Here is a 19,918-nt window from a genome sequence, read left to right as displayed (position 1 = left end):
AAAACTAAAAAAAAACTTATAATAAAGGGATGTTCGTTTGGATTTATTTCCATTTTCCTACACAGGTGACTGGCTATGACAAAAATTATTGTAGAGTACCCGAATATTGTCGGCAGGAAAACCATTCGGCGAGTTTTACAGGTGGTTTATTAGAGTACCTGATTAAGGCAAATTTCTGATACTCTACAATTGAAGAGTATTTACAATTTTCTTATTAGAGTTAAGAGTATTTGACCTCAAAACTCAACGGGTACTTGATGCTGATCAAGTACTCGCACAGACCTATATTCTTCTTCTTCTGGTAGAAAAAGAATCTGGTCATTTGAAATTAAAAGTATTATTTAAGGATAAAATATTTAGAATGTATTTTACCAGTAATTTAATGGCCCTCAATAAGTTTCTCTCCCCATCCCCGATTAAAATATCCCCTCATATGATCTCTACGAAGTAGGAAATGGAAGAATGATAAAAAATACAGTCAACTGTTTTTCCTTTTTACTTTCAATTTTAAATATCGCTACAAAGAAAATGCCATTTACTTAAGAACAGTGGCAATTCCCTCCTTCCAAAAACAAATCAAATTTAGCTTAAACCTAAAGATAGTGTTCATTATATCAATATAGCTGCGATATCAACTGGGAACTTGGAAACAGTCTGTATCCGACTAACTCTAAGTATCATATTTCCAAAAAAACCTACAATACTCTCGACACAGACATTCCCTTTGTTGAGTAAGCTTCAATATTTTTTTCAAAACAAGAACCTAATTTACAGAAATTTTTCACTTGAATGCAATCACGAGGAAAAGAGGAAAAAATTAAAGAGAAAGGATCGACTGAAGAACTAGAAACATGGCTAAAGAATTGAATTTGTTTCATGGGGAATATTATTAACGGATAAACTCCTTCTCTATAAGTATGCGTGAACCAACACTTTTACGCCTCCAGGTCCAATCCCAGACCTAATTTATGACCCCCCTGGTTGATATTCTTGCCTTCAATTAGAGCTGATAGTGTCAGTTGAACACCTTCAAAAAATAAATAGTAGAATTAAAGAACATCAATGCATAAATTCTAAATTGACTGATGAATAGAAAACAATTGGATTTTCAATTTTTGAAACCTGCCAATTAAAAAAATTGCCCAAAATTTAATAAAACCTTTTGGAAAATATTTTACTTAATATTTTTCTTCTGACTATTAATCAATATTTTCAACCTAAACCTTTTTCACTTTTAACCTGATATAAGGGACCTCAGATTTATGGTAAACATAGGGACAAGGCAGTTGGGGGAGGTAGAACGTCACTACGCTCTATCTCACACTCCTGAAAATCCACCCACTGGGGGAAAAGCGCGCGAAATTAGCTATAACGGTACGATGTCGTGACGTTTCCCTCCCTCAAAATGGCGTCAAGTGCCTTGTCCCTATAATTGTGGTTTCTCAATGAAAATCCCTAATTGTTTAATCTAAAGATGTATTCAGCATTTAATTTTACCATCTCTTAGCCTATGAGAGAATCCTAATCCAATCTGGCTCGAGTTGTTAACTTTAGCCTATAATTAATAATAAGCAAGATATAATATTTCCAAAACCGTATTTGAAGAAAAGCCTATAAAATTTCTTACCCTAACAGAGGAGGATTTGTCGAGCTTGTAAATGCACCCCAACCCAAATCTTGTGGCGTTGCTTCCAGCAGTCCAATTTAAGAGAATACCAGTTTCTAGTTTGTCATTTACTTTCTGATAAATTGAGCCACCAAACTCTTGGCCATCATTTCTAAAGCCCGTGTGAATTTTTTTGTTTTAAAATAGTAAAAAAGCTTAGAAAATTACCAATAAACTTACACATTTGTGTGTAGAACAAATTCAGGTGTTTGGTAACCAACAGCAAAATTGCTCTTGGTAAGCTTACTCTTACCAGTGTCGAAAGAGAGCTGAGCTCCGGCTAACCACCCCTGGTAGCTGTAGAAATAAAACCATTTTCCTTCACAATTGACTTATGAAGACTTAACTATATTATAAGTCTACAATTATTTTCGCTAAGTGTCAGTTAGTTTAAATAATAATCAGCTACGCTAATATGCAAGTTACCAAATTGAGACCAAGTCAGCCAGCGATTTTTTTAAGGCCTTTAATTCAGGATATTACCGATTAAAAATTAACTGACTTAGATTTGTCATCATACCCTAAAATGTAATCGCCTCTGAAGCGTCAAATATACAATTTCAAAGGTACAGCTTTCACATATATAAACTGAATTTGAAATGATGCTTTTGAGATCGACACTGCATGTCTTAAGCTATCAGCCAAATTTAACTGCATTGTTGACCATAACAGAGGTATTTCACATGCAAAACGAATTATGAAAGCTGCCAATTTAAGAATGAAGCAAGGGCCTAATGATTTGGGTCTCAGTAACAGTTTTACACCTGAAAAATGAGGAACTGACACGAAAAAATAATTATAAATTTTATGCTAATACTATAGAGAAAATAATACTAACTGGATAACTCCAGCGCCGTGGATAATAGGACCAGCATAATCAAAATCAACATCAGTGTTCAAATTGATATGATCAAGCTTGTAAGAACTCTTTGCAGTTCCAGTTTTTTTTCTAGAATTAAAAGCAAATGCCACGGAGAATGACTCTCTTTTCTTTTTCCTTTGACCTCTCCATGAAACTGATAATTTTTTATCTAAACGTGCGGTAGAAGGACTCCCCTCCCCAACCCTTTAACCTTTTTGAAAATAGTTGCCAAAATATAACGCAAAATAGAGGAAAATGAAAATACTAATTTCCTGCGCAGATTGACATTTGATATTGTAATTTTTCACCACACAAAAATTTTGTTAAAACAGAAATAAAATAAGTGATAAATAATCACTCTAAACCAACTTGAAACGTGTACTTTTGCAGGTTCACAATACTTTTCTACGCTCCAAAATGTACCACATATATTACTCCAACTAACGTTATAAAATATAAAAACTACACACTGTAGGGTTATTAACTACCTTCCAATAATGTAACAGGGTTGTAATTTTTTCCTAATTTAATTAGCTGGTATTGGTAATTCAACTTAAATTTTTTTGTCATTTGGCTATAAAATCATAATTTTTTTAAATTAAACTCACATGATTTAAATCTGCCAACCCTGTAAAGTAGCTTCAGTTATCCCAAAAAAAGAGGATTTTCATTCCCTGTCTATTAATTAGGAAACAGCTTACCCGCTCTGAGGAGCGAAGGTGGCATCGAATGCCAACTTCAAACCTTTGACTAGTTGATCTTCAACCGAAATTTCAGTAGCTATTGTGTTATCGGTATTCCATTTTTCCTTCAAAGTCATCCCATACTCGCTAACTTTGTATTTTGTTTCAAGTGAGCCATTGACTCTCCCTGTATCGTTGTGCGAAGTTCCATTAATAGTGAACTCAACCCCAGAAGGTGTTTTAGTTTTGCAGTCCAATTTCACCAAGCCAAAATCTAGTTAATATATGTATCTTGCCAATTAGCAAATATAATATTGAAAGACGTTTTAGGAGCCCCAAAGAAAAAATTCTTACGGTAGTTTTTGTTAAACAAGTCCTTAGCTTGTTTTCCCAAGTCTGAATAAGATGGTGGTGCCATTGCAACAACTAAGAAAAATATTTAAAAAATTACTATTTTGAACAGACTTAGTGAAGTAAAACAATGGTAATAGAGTAATATCGGCGTGACATATGTCGACGTCACCCATGCTTTTTCCTATAGATAAAAAACTGCCCTCAAAATGGCGGCCATAGTCTAAAGCTACAGAGCTATACTTCTCTATAGGACCGTTAATAAGAAAAAACCCAGTACTTTGGCAGAATATACTTTTGAGGCGGTTAATTTTGTAACCACCTCTTGAAGGCATATTCTGCCTCTGTACTACATTTTTCTAATTAAAATTAATGGTCCTATTACCATCATAATTCAATGACTGTTGGTGGATTCTTCTCGTTGAAAAAAATTTGCAAAGACATTCATTTAAGCTAACTAAGGTTTTCTCTAAATTTCTTAAATTAATTATTTTTGTAAGATTTCTAACAACAACCAAAATTTAGAAACCAAACCAATTTTATTATGGTTGCAAAATCTAGATAATTCCTTATTATTACAGTGACTACGCCCTCAGTTAAGCAGAAAATGCCACTAATTAAATTTTACATAAAACTGGCATGGTCATTCACTTAAAAGCATTGTAGTTTTATTAAACTACAGCACAAGATTCATGACAATAAAAATACCCATAAATATATAAATTAAAAATCAAGGAAGTGAAAGATCGTGTAGGTCATTCCATTCATTATAAAGCACATTAAAAGTACCAGGCGTATCAGTTACCAAGTTATAAATCTAAGAAATATTTAAAGCCCCTCCCACCAATCAACATTAATGACAATAAAACTGAAAAACCTTTTCCTATAATGCATAAAGTAATTTGATCAAGATGCTTTGTCAGTTTAAGGTCATTGGCATTTAATTTTCTTACTCCTCAAGGTCAACTTTCACCACACCTTCGAAATGGTTACCAAACTATATATTCAGAGATCTTACTTTTATTTAGATAAACGATTGGTTCGTATTACACGGTTAGACCTAATTTTTTTAACTGGATAGGAAAATAAGGTAAAAGTAGGCCCAAAAACAACTACCCTACTGAGGGCCTTGCCCAATGTACGAAGCCAACTTTTGGCAAGACCAAATAACCCGGAATAGAATTGTCTTACCCAAATCCCGACCAACAAAATATACACTAAAATTACTTAATAAAATGAGAAATATTAAAAGTTAATTCACCTATTTAAATGGAATGAACTTTGACCCAAAGGGTGAAAATGACCACGTTCTTCTGGCTATTCTCCTTGGAGGGGTCCGTAAATGTAAAATCACGCTCGAGGAAAAAACCTCTCTTGCACACGAATCTAGTTGAAACTATTAGACTGCCCTACGCTCTCCGGAACCATAGAGTATAGAAGAAGCTTCTTCTATACTCTATGCCGGAACTACACCAATAGCAACTCTTATCGTTCAGCCTCTTCGAATGTAAAGATCGAAATTGGCCGTAAGCTACTCCAAGGCAAGCCAAAAGTATTCGCTTATTGTGACGAAACCGGCGTTAACCGTACGACCTTATTACGTCAGAGTCACGCCACGCCTCGATCTAACGCCATATAAAATCAAAGATAAAAGTAAAGGAGCGGCACTCAAAACCCTGCAAAGCATCCAAATACTATGATGATAACTTGTCGGTGAAATAATTTTTACCCACGCGACCAATCCAACTGACCCCCTAACCCCAGAAAAAAAAAGGCGAAAGTGTGCTGTAAATTTTCATCGGAAGTGAAATCGTGAGGTACGGGTTTTTCGCTAAAGCTTTTGATTATTACGAAGCCCAGTATTTTTAATCGCGTGCGAATTATTTGGATACATTATTCATGTTTCATGATCGCTTTTAAATTAACGGGTTTTTATCTTTTCGTGGTTTTAGCGATTTTCGATAATTCATTTGTTAAAATGGGTTCAGCTGGTGAGTACGATCATAAGTATATAGATTTTAAAGTACACAATCACGTTTTAAAATTTAAATTTTACACAGGTACAAAACCGATAAATCCAGATTCTCCAGTATTCTTATTTATTCAAAGTGTTATCAAGCAAAATTGCATTGTGATATTTTCAAAATCATTCTGCCCTTATTGCAAAATGGCCAAAGAAGTATTTGAAGAGTTAAAAGTAGCTTATAAAGCCATAGAGTTGGACAGTAGGCAAGACGGAATGGAAATTCAAGATGCACTGAAGGACATGACTGGCGCACGCACTGTAAAAAGATTTTTAACATTATTTGCAAAGTTAGCTTTATAATTGATAAATCTCTTTTAATTTGAAAGGTACCCCGCGTTTTCATAAATGGACAGTGCATTGGTGGTGGAACAGAAACCAAAAAATTATTTGAAGAAAACAAATTGCGTGAACTAATTTTGAGTTGTGACGCGGTGCAAAAGATGGATTTATGAAGATATCTCTTTCAGTATTATAAAAAAATGTTTTCTCAACACTGACTTTAAACGAACACTTTTAAAATACGTTGCAGTGGCATTGCTATTTGCTGAACTATTTTTTCACTATGAAAGACCAAAATCCACTCTTTTTTCATTTTAAACTAACGCCGTATTTTTACGAACTGTGGCAAATTGTAATTAAAAGCCATTTCATTTTGGCTTATTCCAATTTTAAGAATATTTGTAAATAATAGCTTTTAAAGATAATAAAAATTTGGTGAGGATTCCAACTTTCATTTCCTTTAATAGATGCTTCAATAAAACATCTTCAAAGAAATTGCCTAGAAGTAATATTTCTGAGAGCCAGGACCTGCAAGTCACTATTTATAAAGTACTTGTTAAACTAATGGAAACTTTTCACCTGCATGGTATGCAAAAGGTATCCCCTTTTAACCAGGTAGCTTTTTTTGACATAATAAAACTTAGCAAAAACAAGTCATTCTGTTTACAGTGAAAAGTTTCCATTATAAAATTAACAAGCACTATATAAACAGAACTTGCAAGTCCTGGCTATCATAAATATTACTTCTTGGTGATTTCCTTGAAGGATGTTTATTTAAGCGCCTATTAGATAAAATTTTTAAAGTAATTTATTAAGATACGCAAATCCTGAAAGTAAATAGTATACTCAAATTTACATTTCATTCATAGACAAAAGTTGTGATGCCTAGTTGCAAAAAAGTTGATAGAAAAATTACACGCATAAGTTTTATATATTTAAGTCTTGGAAAATATAACATTTATGATTTTATCACAGAAGCAATTTTTATGTAATATAAAATACACGCCTTGGAAAAGTATTGTAGCACTGTACTTTGATAAATTTTACAAGCTTTCTAACCTCAAGCTTTTTTTAAGTTTTCAACTGATATTTTACTATTTCATTTTCATGGCAGTTATGGAAAATTGGGAACCATAATGTTAAGCCAGAGTACTGAAATAATGGTCAAATATTTTAACAAAAAAAAATTAAATAATAACAATATTTGAGAGAGAGTTTAAGTTGGCATGACTAAAAACGGCTGCTGCCATACTTATTCTTAAATGAGAATGGCCTATTTAAAGGAAAATGAGATCACTATAATTTTCCAATTAAATAAGGAATGTAAAGCCAATTTACTTCCATAATACAAAATGAGCAATGCTAACCAATTCATTTAACTATTAAAAAAATAATATGTCTTGGTTATAACTACTTGAACAAAGTTATACGGGACTATTTGTATAATCAACTAGATTTTGGAGCAAATTTCTTAATAAATTTGGGAATTTTTAAGGGCCACTCGTATTCGTTTGGCACTATGCCATCAACCCCCGATTCGAAGAAATAAAACAGCGGGAACCAAATACGGGTTCGCTTATTGTCCTCTTGCAAAAGGGCGCGGTTGTTAGCCAAGGTATGATAGTACAGAAAGAGTCGAGTTGATATGTAGAAAGCGATAAAAACATCAATCGAGTAATGTTCGTGAGCTGCTAGTATGAAAAATATTCCAAAAAGGTTGAATACCCAAGTGAACGTATGCAAATAATACATTCTTCTTGGAGTGTCTGGAAAATTTATCATTCGTTTAGGTTTTGTTAATGAGAAAAGCTTTAAACGGTTGTCTTACATTCTGTGATGAAGAAATTTAGTAGCGTTAGAGCTACAGTATGACCGCTAAACATGTAATCACCGCAGGTCCGCACTCCTTGAATCGACATCCCTCCCCCTTGCCATATTATGAATGCCTGTAAAATTTTGTCTTTCCAGTTCCCATACGGCTAAGGAGCATTAAGGTTATGGTTATTGTTAAAGTTGAAAGATAGAATATAGCTTTTAACGTACTCGGGCTTTGCATTGCAAGTGTTTGCCAGGAACGGAAAGCGAGGTTATTAGCATCGTGACACATCTAAGAAGAAAAACTGATCCAAAAAGCGCAAACATACGACGTAGTAGAATGAATCTTATGTTTTGGACAATATAAAAAAGAAACAAAACAAAAAAAGATTTCTAAGGTTAATTTACATTCTACATTCAAACTACGGCAATCACTAGCCTAAAATTAAGGAAACTTGAAAATTTATTTCTAATTTAACCTCTTCAAATTAACAGAATGTGTTAAAAACTTGAAATTGGTGAATAGCGCAATGTATAATATATCTTTCACAAGTAGATATCCATTAAACAAGTATCTCGGGGCAGGAGTCAATGGGTGTTACCCCTCATTACCGCAGAAGCATAAACTGCATCATGGCTCAAAATAAGGTGATATTTACTAAATTATGAACCACATTTTTGTGATGTAATAGTTTTCAACAGTCTCTATTATAACTCATTTTGTCTTTATTTTTTTCTTATGAAATTCATTTTGAAAAAGAAATAATATTTGCAGTATAGGAATTTCTAGCTACGATTTATTATATACATTAAAATTTGTTGTGAATGTACATTTACAATATGTAATTTTGTTGTTGAAATATATGTATTTTGTATGATATAAATTGAGCAAACACAAAACTGTGGAAAAATCCCCAAAAATTGATAATTTCCAAACTTCAATGCCACTACAAACTCTTGACACAGTTTGCTCATAGATAATGAGAAAAAGTGTATACACAAGATTAAAAACTTATCTATGACCATGAAGAGGTTAAAGTACGCAATAAAAAAGAACTAATTGCTTGTTTGAAGGAAAATTAAGGCAACATACCTATGTTTATGAAGGATGAGTATCGAAAACCAACTAAGAAATAGAACGAGGCCAGATAGTTCACACATTGCAAACGCCCATGGAATGAGGGGTACATTATCTAGACTACGAATGAAAAAGCATTTAATTTAAAATTACCTAAAACTCTGTGTCTAATAAATAACTCACAAGATATCGGGAAGTGGTGGATAGGTTCTCATATCAGGGACTCTATCGTGAACAATAACCATCACAATAGCTGTAATCCATGTTACAGTCACAAAATAAAACAAAGCGACTAAAGTTTTCCAGACTTCAGGTTTTAACTGTGAAAATACAGATTATGTTGGAGGTGCAAATAACATAAAACTTTTATTTTATTAAATTACCTCTTTGTGTTTACCAGAGCTGTAACTATCTTCTGCACTAGCGTCACTCGTTCCGTATTCTGAAGAATCACTATTGTAGTTTTTCTGGCGTTTTTTATTCAATATGTGCGAATGATGATGTGAAATCGGTCCATCAACTGCAAATGCATTTGGCGAGGATACAATTTGACTTTTAAATTGTAGCTCCCGAATAGCGAGTGACAATCTTTTAATATCTCCTAAGACCTATTTATAATTTAATTAAGTATAAATTTTAATCTTTTTTTAGTGTTAAGTAGAATAAACCTTTAATTCAATTGGAGGCGCCTTAAGATCGTGTTCGTTAATAGCCAATAAAGCAACTCCATCAATTTCATGAATTTCGCAGAATAATTTTTTGTACTTCCGAAACCCATTTTTTTCCAGCCACTGGCTTACGTTTTGCACAGTCCAATCTTCAACTTTAGCAATGGATTTTTTTGCATTTTTATCACGAACCTAGAAAAAGAAATACCCAAGTTAAATTTTGCATTAATTAATAAAAGTCAATTTACAGATAATACATACCATCCTAGACCGAAAAGAGAAATAAATTCTAGGCAAAATTCTTCACATCCTTGTTATAATAATAATTATATTTATCAGGAAGAGAAAGTGCTATGCACTTATTGAGTCCCGAATACATACATGTTTTGCTTAAATATAATTTTAGGAATTCAATAGCGCAAAGTATACGATTTTGTAAATGCCAAAATTTAAAATTGAAAGGCCCATCTTACACGTCAAGCATGGGCCAAGCGTCAAGTCTTACTCATTGAATTGGGAATAGTACCGCTAGAATTACAATTTAAATCTACCTTCCGCGAAACAAATTTTTAAAAATTGGGAACTCTATCATTTGTCGGTGGTGCCATCCGCTGTTAGCGGTGGGAACTATATCGTATGAAAATGACTTTTCCCAATATTCCACCTTGAAAGTGATAGATGGCGCCACGGTATAATGATAGAGTTGCGGCTTGAGTCCGCCGAATCAAAATTTCAGAATTTGTTTCGCGAAACCACGACTCCCGAACGCACCTATGTAATTCTAGCAGTACTATTCCCAATTCAATGGTCTGACTGGTCAATAGACCAAGGAGGATAGGAAGGGAGGCGAAGTAGGAGGGATGAATGCGCTAGCATCCCTGTAAGAAGTTTAGCGCTAAACTTCTAACAAGGATGCTGGCGCGTTCATCCCTCCTACTTCGCCTCCCTTCCTATCCTCCTTGATTAGACCATAGAAATCTCATAGGTAACTAGAATGCTGCCGTGTAACTGGCAAATGGGCCAAACGCCGTGGCAGACGATAGCCAGATCTCAGCCAATCAGAGCTCAAAGAGTGGTTCTGCCAAGAATTTAATGTCACAAGAGAGAATGACGTCACCTATCTCCCGCTATAGTAGCGGATCCAAGGAGGATTATTATCCTCCTTGGCGGAACCACTCTACGGCCTCTCATTGGCTGAAGGTTCAAGGCGAACTGGCGTCAAGCTCGGCTGTAGGCGGCAGCATTCTAGTTACCTATGAGATTTCTATGGATTAGACAACAAACACATGTCAGGGTTGCCAGAAACACGGCCAACTCACCGAGTGTAGTGAGCATAGAAATAGAAATTAGACTAGAAGCACTGCCCTTTCCGCCAATCCCAAGGGAAACAGGCGAGCTAGAAGGCAGACATTAGGGTGGAATCGCGATGTACGCGCCATCTGACAAACGCATTAAACACTGTCGCCATGGCTACGACGCGAATTTCGAAGAGGGATAAAAAAAGGCGATCCACTGCGCATCACGTCGTGCGCAGCGGCGGTCTTTTCGTGTTTAAACTTTTGCGTCTAAAAGCATATCCGCAAAAATGGTTACAAACTGCCCTTTTTCACATTGTAAAGAGAGATCTGGGAAAGAAATAAAATATAATTTCATAAGTATGTAATATTATAGTAAATATTTTATAATAATTTCGGAATAAGAGATTTTTTTACACTAAGATTTCCTCTGAGAAATGCTGAATTACTAGGAAATGGGTTTTAGCGGTAAATCGCGAAAATTGGATTCCATCTTCAATTAGGCCTACTTCATATGACTTTGTGTGTAGTAAACATTTTCTGCCGGATGAAATTTACTTTCAAAATGGAAGGCACCATTTGAAAGTAAGTAAGTAAAAATTACCCTATACATTCTGAAATAAAAAACTAACTGAAATATGAATAATTCTTTACTAAAACAAGAATTTGAAAGAGCTCCCAAAAATATCTATTCCAGAACAAAGCATATTTATATCTTCTAGAGTATGCATATTTATTGATTTTGGTAATTGTAATTTAGTTTCCCTATTTATCCGAGGTTATTTCAGAAAACTTACGGAAAAAGTGAACTACCGGAAACCACTCAATTTGACTTGACTAATACCATATGTAACATAATCACTCATAAGTATGCCATAAAAGCATTTTCGTTAATGAAACCTTGTTCACGGGATATGACGTAAATTACGTCACTTACAACTCCGTGACGAAATTCACGTCATCAACTTTTCTGATGGGAAACGGAAGTTAGTGAAAATTCTGGCTTTGCCCATGTCAAGTTTAGTTCGTGCCTCGCGATCACATGATTTCATTTCCATGGTAACCTTTTCAATAGCGCAAGTATTTTAAGCATTTTTGCATTTTGGGTCCGCTTAATGTATGTTCCGCGTGAAACAAGGTCTCATTGAATTTTTTTCAATGGAAATGTGATACAGAGGCATACTTATGAGTAATTATGTTACATATGCTAATACTGATGATAGTTTAAAAGACACTGAAAGCTAGGAGCAACAAACACAAGGAGAACGCCGCTAGCCTTTAAACACGCTAACGAAGGGTTGTGTACGAATTTCATTGGACGAGCGTCACGAGCCTTTACTCTGAACGTTTTACGTGCGGGGGGGGGGAAGACAATTTAAGAATTATAACCTTCCGACGGCAGCAGGCGCTAATGCGTCTAGCCAATGAAAAACGTACGCAAGAAGATCCACGACTTTTGACGGGTTGCGTTCTCCTTGTGTGGGGTGTTGTGTTTGTTGCTCCTAGGTGAAACCAAGATTTTGGAATCTCATGTAGGCATATTCTAAACCACACTAAAATAATTAAAATTTAGTTATTAACTGTGATGATTTGTGGTATTTCAGACTTACAATGATTGTGCAATGTTAACGTGGGAATTTAAGGGTGACACGGTAGATATAATAGATTCTTGAGATTTTTATGATTTTCCTAAAGTTGTTTAAATAACTTAATATAATGTCAGATAAATAAAAAAAGTTTTTAATACGTTTCTTACGATCTGTTTTATGTTATTCCACGTGACCATATTTACTTATTTAGTTTAAATTGTTACTATGAGATGGCGCGACTATCGCGATTCCACTCTGATGGCAGCCTTCTATCTGGTACGTCCCCACCCAATCCAATCGTGCTTCTAGTCTAATTTCTATTTCTATGGTAGTGAGAACAGATCTAAGTTGAACGTGCCAGAAAACGCACAATTAAATAAAGCGTGGCTCGAGAGAGCGTTGATATCATAGAAATCTTATACTCCTATAAGATTTCTATGGTTGATATCGCTAGATAGGCTGTTTCCCCTCCTTGATGACGTCGCTTTGCGAATGTCCATGATAAATATATTTCCTTAAGAGACATACTAATCCTTTGGATAATCTTATAGACAGGCTTATTGAACTGAAAACTATCACTACGCCATCTTTCAACAAACGCCGAAAGATGACATAGTGATAGTTTTCAGTTGAGAATAGAAATCCACAATGTAGCATGCACATCTAAAGCCACGTACGTAATGCATAATCAGGGTTTGTCATAATAAATCTGTGGTCGATAGTCTTGTTCACAACTAACTGAGCTTATTTTCTGAGGTTTTTCGGCTAATTTCTAAGTTGTTTTATATTTCAAATTCACTCGTAAATTTTCGTTTTTTTTTCGGCCGTCACGGGTGTAAAAGACGCTAATGATTCCAGTAGCCAAGGCCATAGAAATCTCATAGGTAACTAGAATGCTGCCGCCTACGGCCGAGCTTGTCGCCAGTTCGTTTTGAACCTTCAGCCAATGAGAGGCCGTAGAGTGGTTCCGCCAAGGAGGATAATAATCCTCTTTGGTTCAACTACTATCGCGGGAGCTAGGTGACGTCATTCTCTCTGGTGACATTAAATTCTTGGCAGAACTACTCTTTGAGCTCTGATTGGCTGAGATTTGGCTATCGTCTGCCACGACGTTTGGTCCATTTGCCAGTTACACGGCAGCATTCTAGTTACCTATGAGATTTCTATGGCCAAGGCCCACTTCATGTTCACGTTTCTAATATTGCGACGAAACTAGTTTTTCAATGTTGTGAATCATGTTCTGCTTGGATAGTATTTGTTCAGGATCAAGCCGTTCTAGACTGCAAGTTTTGTGTTCTACGAAGTGAAACATTGCTTCTAAAGAAAAAATTTTAGTGACAATGGTCTCATCTCTCCTTCTGGGGACTCTGCTCTCACACGCAACTGAGCTAGAAACTCTTAATGCTAAACTCTGCTCGGTTTCTACAATTACTCCTGTGTCACAAGAGCTTTTATATTAGGTTGATGCCCAATCTTCTGAGCTCACGGTTCACCGCAACCAGATCTCTAAAATTCCCACCATTGTATCGGACATTGAGACTCATCAAACTGAGATTTTTTTAAATTCCTATCCTAGAATCTGAGCTTACGGCCTTTTCTAACGCTGGCTACTGCCATAGAAATCGGATAACAAACTAGAACGATTTTTGAAATTTTGTCGCGTGGTCCGATTACAACTTTTAAAGAACCCTGCCTTTGGCCCATGCTTTTCGTTTGGCTGGCAACGAAAGTTACGCCATCGGTGAACTAAAATTCTATTTCGCCTAAGATTAAATGGCCAAATTTAGCTCGCCGCCAACGCTGATTTCTTGACATCTTTAAAGCGACTTTTGTTTAATCAGAATTAGATTAGTAAGCGTGCGCCTAAACATGATTACTCGCGTTCGCTTTTGGCTACTAAGCGTAGCCCTCTATCTATTTCCCCGTGGCAAGACAACCGCATTCCCTCTTTCGTGCAGAATCCCACGGTGCTCAATTCTCCTAGTGCACATGTCTCCCCCTCATTTGCATCCTCCTTTACTTGGAAACTCTTCCGGGTCTACCCAGCCTCCTAGTCCTAATCATTTTCACCTTTCCCAGCTGTTTATCATCAATTCAATTGTGGTCCCCCACCCCGGTCACGTGATGACCTTTTCCTTGCGCAAGGCCCGCAGCCCTATCGGAACTGGTCTATGCACTCTTAATGTGCATGCCCCTTCATACCGGCCCAGTTCTTCTACTTATTTGCACTGCCTTCCTCCTCTACTACCTGCAGTTGTGTTTCCCCCGCGTCCCCAGTCCATGCATGTGCCCTACCCTCACCTCTTCCACGGCTCTTCTCACTAATGCCCAAGGGCCTACTTCTGTCTACAAACATTTTCAACTTTCCCACCTGCTAAAGGTGCATAATCCAGTTTTTGTGGCAATTACTGAAACTCAGTGGGGCCCAGATCACTCTGATGCTGAACATAGAATTTCGGGATACTCCCTCTTTCGCCAAGTTCGGGGTTCCAGCAACTATGTGGCGGTGGTGCTCTCTATGTAACAATAATCACGATCTTTTATGTACTTTTGTTAATTCGGTATATTCTTACAGTCTGAAGAAAAAATTTCCATTTTACTTTTGGGTGATTTTAAGTACTCTTACATCTTTTGGCCCTCTTTAACTCCCACATCATCCTGTCGGTTTACTAAGTCTGTTATTGATTGTATTACTAATAATTATCTCTACTAGAAATGGAGGCCAATTTTGTAAGGATAATGTGCTTGATTTAGTTCTAACCTCAGATATTTCCCTTGCATTTGATCCTGAAATTGATTTGTCGGCAGCTCTTGGTAAAAGTGATCATGCCTTAGTTGTTTTTAATGTGCAGCTGTTTGGTCCTTCTCCCGTCTTTACCCCTAGGCCTAATTTTTAAAAAGGTGACTACCCCTCCTTCTTTAACTACCTTTCCCAGGTTGACTGGTCTATTGTAATTGACTCTGCCGATATATCTACCTCTTGGTTGGCTTTTCTGAATGATTTATCTTTTGGTATTATTCATTTTGTCCCGTTACGTAGGCCCCCCGTGCCGATATGCCTGACCCTCACACTGTTCGTAGTAGAGATTTTAAGTCTGCTGCTTGGTCCAGACTTCTTAAATCCAAAAGGCGGGGTGCTTCCCCGTAGGTGTTAGATAACCTCCTTAAACAATATCGTTTGGCCCGTAGGAAATTTGAGGCTGCGTTAACTTACAATATCCGCGAACAATCCGAAAGCCTTCTGGTCACACATTAACCTTTTCCACGCTACCAGATCTCCCATTTCCAAGCTCAAAAATTCTGACGGTACTTTTACCACTTCCGTGATTGAGGCGGCCTCAGTTCTCAACGATTTTTTTGCCTCCACTGTTAGGTCTATTGGTGTACCTGCTTATCCATTACCTACTAATCCATTGCCTACTAATAACGTCTCTGCTACTGCCCTCACTCTATCGAAATTCACTCGCGAACCATCTGACATTCTTCTTTTACTTAAAATCAAAACCAGTAAATCTCCTGGCCCTGACGGTATCCACCCTTTTCTTCTCAAGCAGCATACTGGTGTCCTTTCTTTTCCCTTATACCTTTTAATTTCTCGTTCTTTGGCCAATTGTGAACTTCCTTCTTCCAGCAAGGATGCTACCCCATTCACAAAAGTGCATGGTTCCAGGGCTGATCCATCTACTTATCGCCCTATTAGTAACTTAGACCAGGTGCCTAAATTTAACGAACAACTCGCTCATGCTCAAATTACTTCCTTCCTCGGCGCCAACAATTTCTTTTCTCCCTCGCAACACGGTTTTCTCAATAAGCGGTCTTGCCTCACGATCTTATTGCAGGCCAGTAACACTTGGTCTCATTGGATTGATGAAGGGTTTAGTATGGATGTCATCTTCCTAGATTTCGCCAAGGCCTTTGATTCCATTCCACACGACTACCTTCTCGAGGCCCTACACTCTGCTGGTATTCGGGGCGAAGCCTTATCTTGGCTTTCCAACTACCTTTCTGGTCGTAAGCAGACAGTTATTCTGCAGGGTCAAGCCTCTTCTTGGAGTGCTGTTCTTGTTCCCTTGCTTTTTAACATATTTATTAACTCTTTGCCTGCTGTTGTGTCGATCGCTTCGGTATTGCTTTTCGCTGATGACACTAAGCTTTTCCATAAAATCAAGTATTCTTCGGATTGTCACTCGCTCAAGAAAGACTTAAAAGCGGTGGATGGCTGGGCCGATTCCAGTGGTCTCTCCTTTAATGTTAAGAAGTGTCCTGTCCTCCACCTAGGTCGTAAGAACCCCACCTTCACGTATTACATTAAGGGTATCCCACTCTCTTCTTCCCTCTCTGAGAGGGATTTAGGTATTATTGTCGATCCGTGCCTCAAATAGTTCTTTTTATAAAATAACCTTGGCCATCTTGTTGAAATGTTGCCTCCCCGCTTCAGCTGTGGATCCGTTTTCTCTCCCACTAAAGAGTTTATGAACTCATTCTTAAGCATTGGTTGAACTATTCCAGGGCAACATTTCAACAAGTTGGGCAAGCGTAAAGACATTTTATAAGATCAACTATTCTCTACGCACACTAATAAGGTTACCAAACGTCTATCGACTATTGCCGGGTTCATTCGCCGTAACTTAAACTTTCGTTCCCCACGTTTAATTAAGCAACTTTACAATTCCCTCACGCTCCCTATTCTCGATTATTGTTCCCCTATTGTCACCCCTCATTTAACTACGTACCTATCTGCCCTACAAAAGTCACAAAATCGCGTAACTAAACTTGTTACTAAATTGCAAAATTTGCCTGCCCCTTCTCGTTTAAAATCCCTTGGAATTCAGCCTGTTGACTCGCGTCATAAAATAAATAACCTTTGTCTGCTACATAAATTATTTTACAATAATTTGGATCTTAACTTTAATAAGTTTTTCACCCCTCAAATAAATTCCCGTACTCGTGGCCATTCTTTAAAATGGTATAAACCGCGCGCCGCCTCTACAACGCGACTAAATTCTTTTTCTCATAGTGTCATTACTGATTGGAATGCTTTGGCAGCTAATATTGTTATGCAATCTAATTATCACAAATTCTGCTATTTATTATGTAAACATTTATCTGCCTGGTCATGATCTCATAATTATAATTTTTTTCTCTCGTTTGTTCATTGTTTTCTTAATGTTGGCTTTGCTTTTTTAGTTATTTGTATGGATCTCATTATTTTTTTTTATTTTTTTTTAAATAATTTATATTCTGTTCATTTTTAATCCCGCGGCTTTGTAGATAACCCATTGAGTTGGGAATATTAATCTAGAGATCCAATAAAATCTGCTCCCCGCGAAACAAGTTTTTGAAAATTACGTATGTGCCGTCTCACTTACAAGTTAGAGCCTGCACGATTTACGAACATTGGTGCCGTCTCCTCTAAAATGACGAGAAAACGTTATCATATGACCCGTGGCGCCATCCATCATTTATGAAAGAAAAAACCTTTTGCCGGAAATCGCATCTTTTTTGAACGAACCATTGAGAGATAGACGGCGCCACAGGTAGAATGATAAAGTTTTATCGTCTATGGGACCAAACGGCAGTATTCTTATTTTTTAAAAACTTGTTTCACGAAATACTGAAATCCGACGTTTTGATTGACCTCTAGATTAATATTCAATGAGATAACCTCTCTAAATAAATAAATAAATAAATAAATAAATAAATAAATAAATAAATAGTAGATGGCGCACTATTCTCAAAAACTGAAGAAACAACCGCGAAATTTCAAAATGAAGAAAAGCGAGATCTTAAAGGGAAATGAAATACTGATAGGGCACAATGGCGGAAAAAATGCTTGGGCAATTGGAGGATGGTGGCCAATACACAAGGAATTTCATTTTATCTGGTTAATAAAGATTAGAAGAATTGAAAATAATTCCGTAGTCAAAGAGAATGTGCTATAACTAATCTTGTACAGGTTATTCTGCAATGGTATTTTGATAAAGAAAAAACCTTATCACATTGACATTATATGCTTTTATGTATTTTAATCATAATAAAACAATATGCTTATGAAGTCTTTATATCTTATCGGGTTTTGTGTCACGGTGTTTTAGTCGAATTCTTATCCAAAATGCCCTTACCATTTTAGACGTCAAACTCTTTCGATGGGAAGCAACTTCGCTTTGAAACATGAACCAGAAAGTCAACGACGAAAATTAAACTGAATCTTTAATTTTAAAAAATGTGTAACGCAGTGAGCTACGTCTTATGGGTGACATTGTTCTGTGCTTTTGGGGCAAATGCTCAAATAGACATTTGCAAAACACCCGGCCAAACTGAATTTACTGTGAGAGAAGATAGTGAAGTCGGTAAGTTAAAGTTCTTGAAATCGTGGATAAGAAGAAAATATTTTATTCTAAAAACCTAATTTCATTATTGAAAAAAATTGTTGACCAGCACGTAGTTTAGGCACATAAACAGCTTTCATAACCAAATATAGTTGGTTGTTTGTGACCGAGGCTTAGAGCCAATATTTAAATATAATTATTTTGATACACTTTTTTGAATGAACAATAAGTAATGATAATACATATTTGGTTTTAGTAGAGTTTTAGAGATGGTGTTCAGTGGGGGTTTGTAATGTCAATTAAATATCTCAACATCTACTTGGTCAATATGCATGATATTTTATACAGAGGTCGAATGCAATGTAATGTGGCGCGTGTCGTGAAAAAGTTTAAGATTTAAAGGGAATATAACCACAGGTATTTGGTGTGGAACACCAACGTTTGCAGCTCTGGCCGCTCTTGCCTTTGGCTTTAGAAATGTTTGGCGCCACTGTGCTGGGAAATTTGAAAAATTGAAGGGGTCTTTCATAAATATTGCTTTGCAGGTTACATTCCCTTTAACCTCTGACCCAAGATTTTTCATGTCGACGTGTATGAAATATTACGCATATATATATATGTACAATTCAATGTTTTACGTTTCGTGGTGAGTCTTGACTTTTAATTTGACTCTGTGTCATGAAATATTTGTTACGACATGCTACGCTATTTCAAGATAAAATCTCGAACACATATTTTGCACATATTTAAATTACTTTGATATGTGTCATGAAGTATTTGACAGCTAATTTTGAATATATGAAATAATGGTAACCAAACAAATGAAACATCGTACAAAGCCGAATTTGTGACCTGAGTTATTTCTAATTAAACGTTCTGCGAAATGTTCTAAATTAACAAAATTATGGTGTCACTATTTTTGCATACCGATTTCTATCTGCTTTAATGTAACTCAGGGCCGGTCTGTCAAACAGGGTGAAATGCACCCCCCCCCCCCCAAGTCTCCGCGAGGAGGTTTTTTGGTGCAAATAGTACAGCTTTAAATTAAAAAATCTTATAAATTAATAGTTGAGTATTAATAAATTTTGTTCAATTTATTATTTTTGTCAAATGCGTAGAAAACAAAAATTATTATAGTTCCGTTATAATAACATAACATTTCGTTGTAATCATTTATTAAAGGTAATTATTTAGTAATAATCAAAAGTAAATTTAGTTGATTTTTATTTTAAACTGCATATAGATCAAATAAATCGAAACATTTATTCCAGGACTCG

General features: G+C 36.1%; 4 protein-coding genes across 5 annotated transcripts in view; 2 read left to right on the top strand and 2 right to left on the bottom strand.

Annotated features, from left to right (window-relative positions):
- Positions 1-473: 473 nt before the first annotated feature.
- LOC149926409 (non-selective voltage-gated ion channel VDAC2-like) lies at positions 474-4,981 on the bottom strand. Its single transcript, XM_090158460.1, has 8 exons — positions 4,824-4,981; positions 3,566-3,637; positions 3,230-3,485; positions 2,505-2,615; positions 1,847-1,963; positions 1,628-1,778; positions 1,498-1,555; positions 474-1,027 (listed from the first exon to the last, which is right to left on the bottom strand). The coding sequence occupies exons 2-8, from the start codon at positions 3,627-3,629 to the stop codon at positions 936-938; spliced, it is 849 nt and encodes a 282-aa protein (XP_090014586.1). The 5' UTR covers positions 3,630-3,637; positions 4,824-4,981; the 3' UTR covers positions 474-935.
- A 208-nt stretch (positions 4,982-5,189) lies between these two features.
- On the top strand, positions 5,190-6,315 carry LOC149926408 (glutaredoxin-2, mitochondrial-like). The gene is made up of 4 exons (XM_090158243.1): positions 5,190-5,379; positions 5,515-5,553; positions 5,623-5,846; positions 5,915-6,315. Exons 2-4 carry the CDS (start codon positions 5,541-5,543, stop codon positions 6,038-6,040), a joined length of 363 nt encoding a protein of 120 aa, XP_090014369.1. The 5' UTR covers positions 5,190-5,379; positions 5,515-5,540; the 3' UTR covers positions 6,041-6,315.
- A 536-nt stretch (positions 6,316-6,851) lies between these two features.
- On the bottom strand, positions 6,852-9,949 carry SMSr (Sphingomyelin synthase related). 2 transcript variants are annotated; one of them, XM_090158120.1, is made up of 9 exons: positions 9,806-9,949; positions 9,690-9,738; positions 9,429-9,620; positions 9,144-9,368; positions 8,944-9,080; positions 8,776-8,880; positions 7,911-8,028; positions 7,696-7,846; positions 6,852-7,633 (listed from the first exon to the last, which is right to left on the bottom strand). In XM_090158120.1, exons 2-9 carry the CDS (start codon positions 9,690-9,692, stop codon positions 7,314-7,316), a joined length of 1,251 nt encoding a protein of 416 aa, XP_090014246.1. In that variant the 5' UTR covers positions 9,693-9,738; positions 9,806-9,949; the 3' UTR covers positions 6,852-7,313. The 2 variants fall into 2 exon arrangements, with proteins under 2 accessions (XP_090014246.1, XP_090014247.1); XM_090158121.1 differs by having other exon boundaries at positions 9,810-9,949.
- Positions 9,950-18,455: 8,506 nt separating this feature from the next.
- The window catches only part of LOC149926406 (fat-like cadherin-related tumor suppressor homolog), a 108,645-nt gene continuing 107,182 nt past the window's right edge, over positions 18,456-19,918 (top strand). Inside the window, exon 1 of the mRNA XM_090159486.1 lies at positions 18,456-18,662. Within this exon, the coding sequence (XP_090015612.1) occupies positions 18,536-18,662 (127 nt within the window). The 5' untranslated portion in view covers positions 18,456-18,535. The remainder of the gene's footprint in view (positions 18,663-19,918) is intronic.

Source organism: Leiobunum rupestre, chromosome 9, assembly GCF_980474605.1.
Source record: "Leiobunum rupestre chromosome 9, qqLeiRupe1.1.hap1, whole genome shotgun sequence".
Lineage (NCBI taxonomy): Eukaryota > Metazoa > Arthropoda > Arachnida > Opiliones > Sclerosomatidae > Leiobunum > Leiobunum rupestre.
The sequence above is the reverse complement of the archived record's forward strand: the minus strand, read 5'-3'. Positions and strand labels throughout refer to the sequence as shown.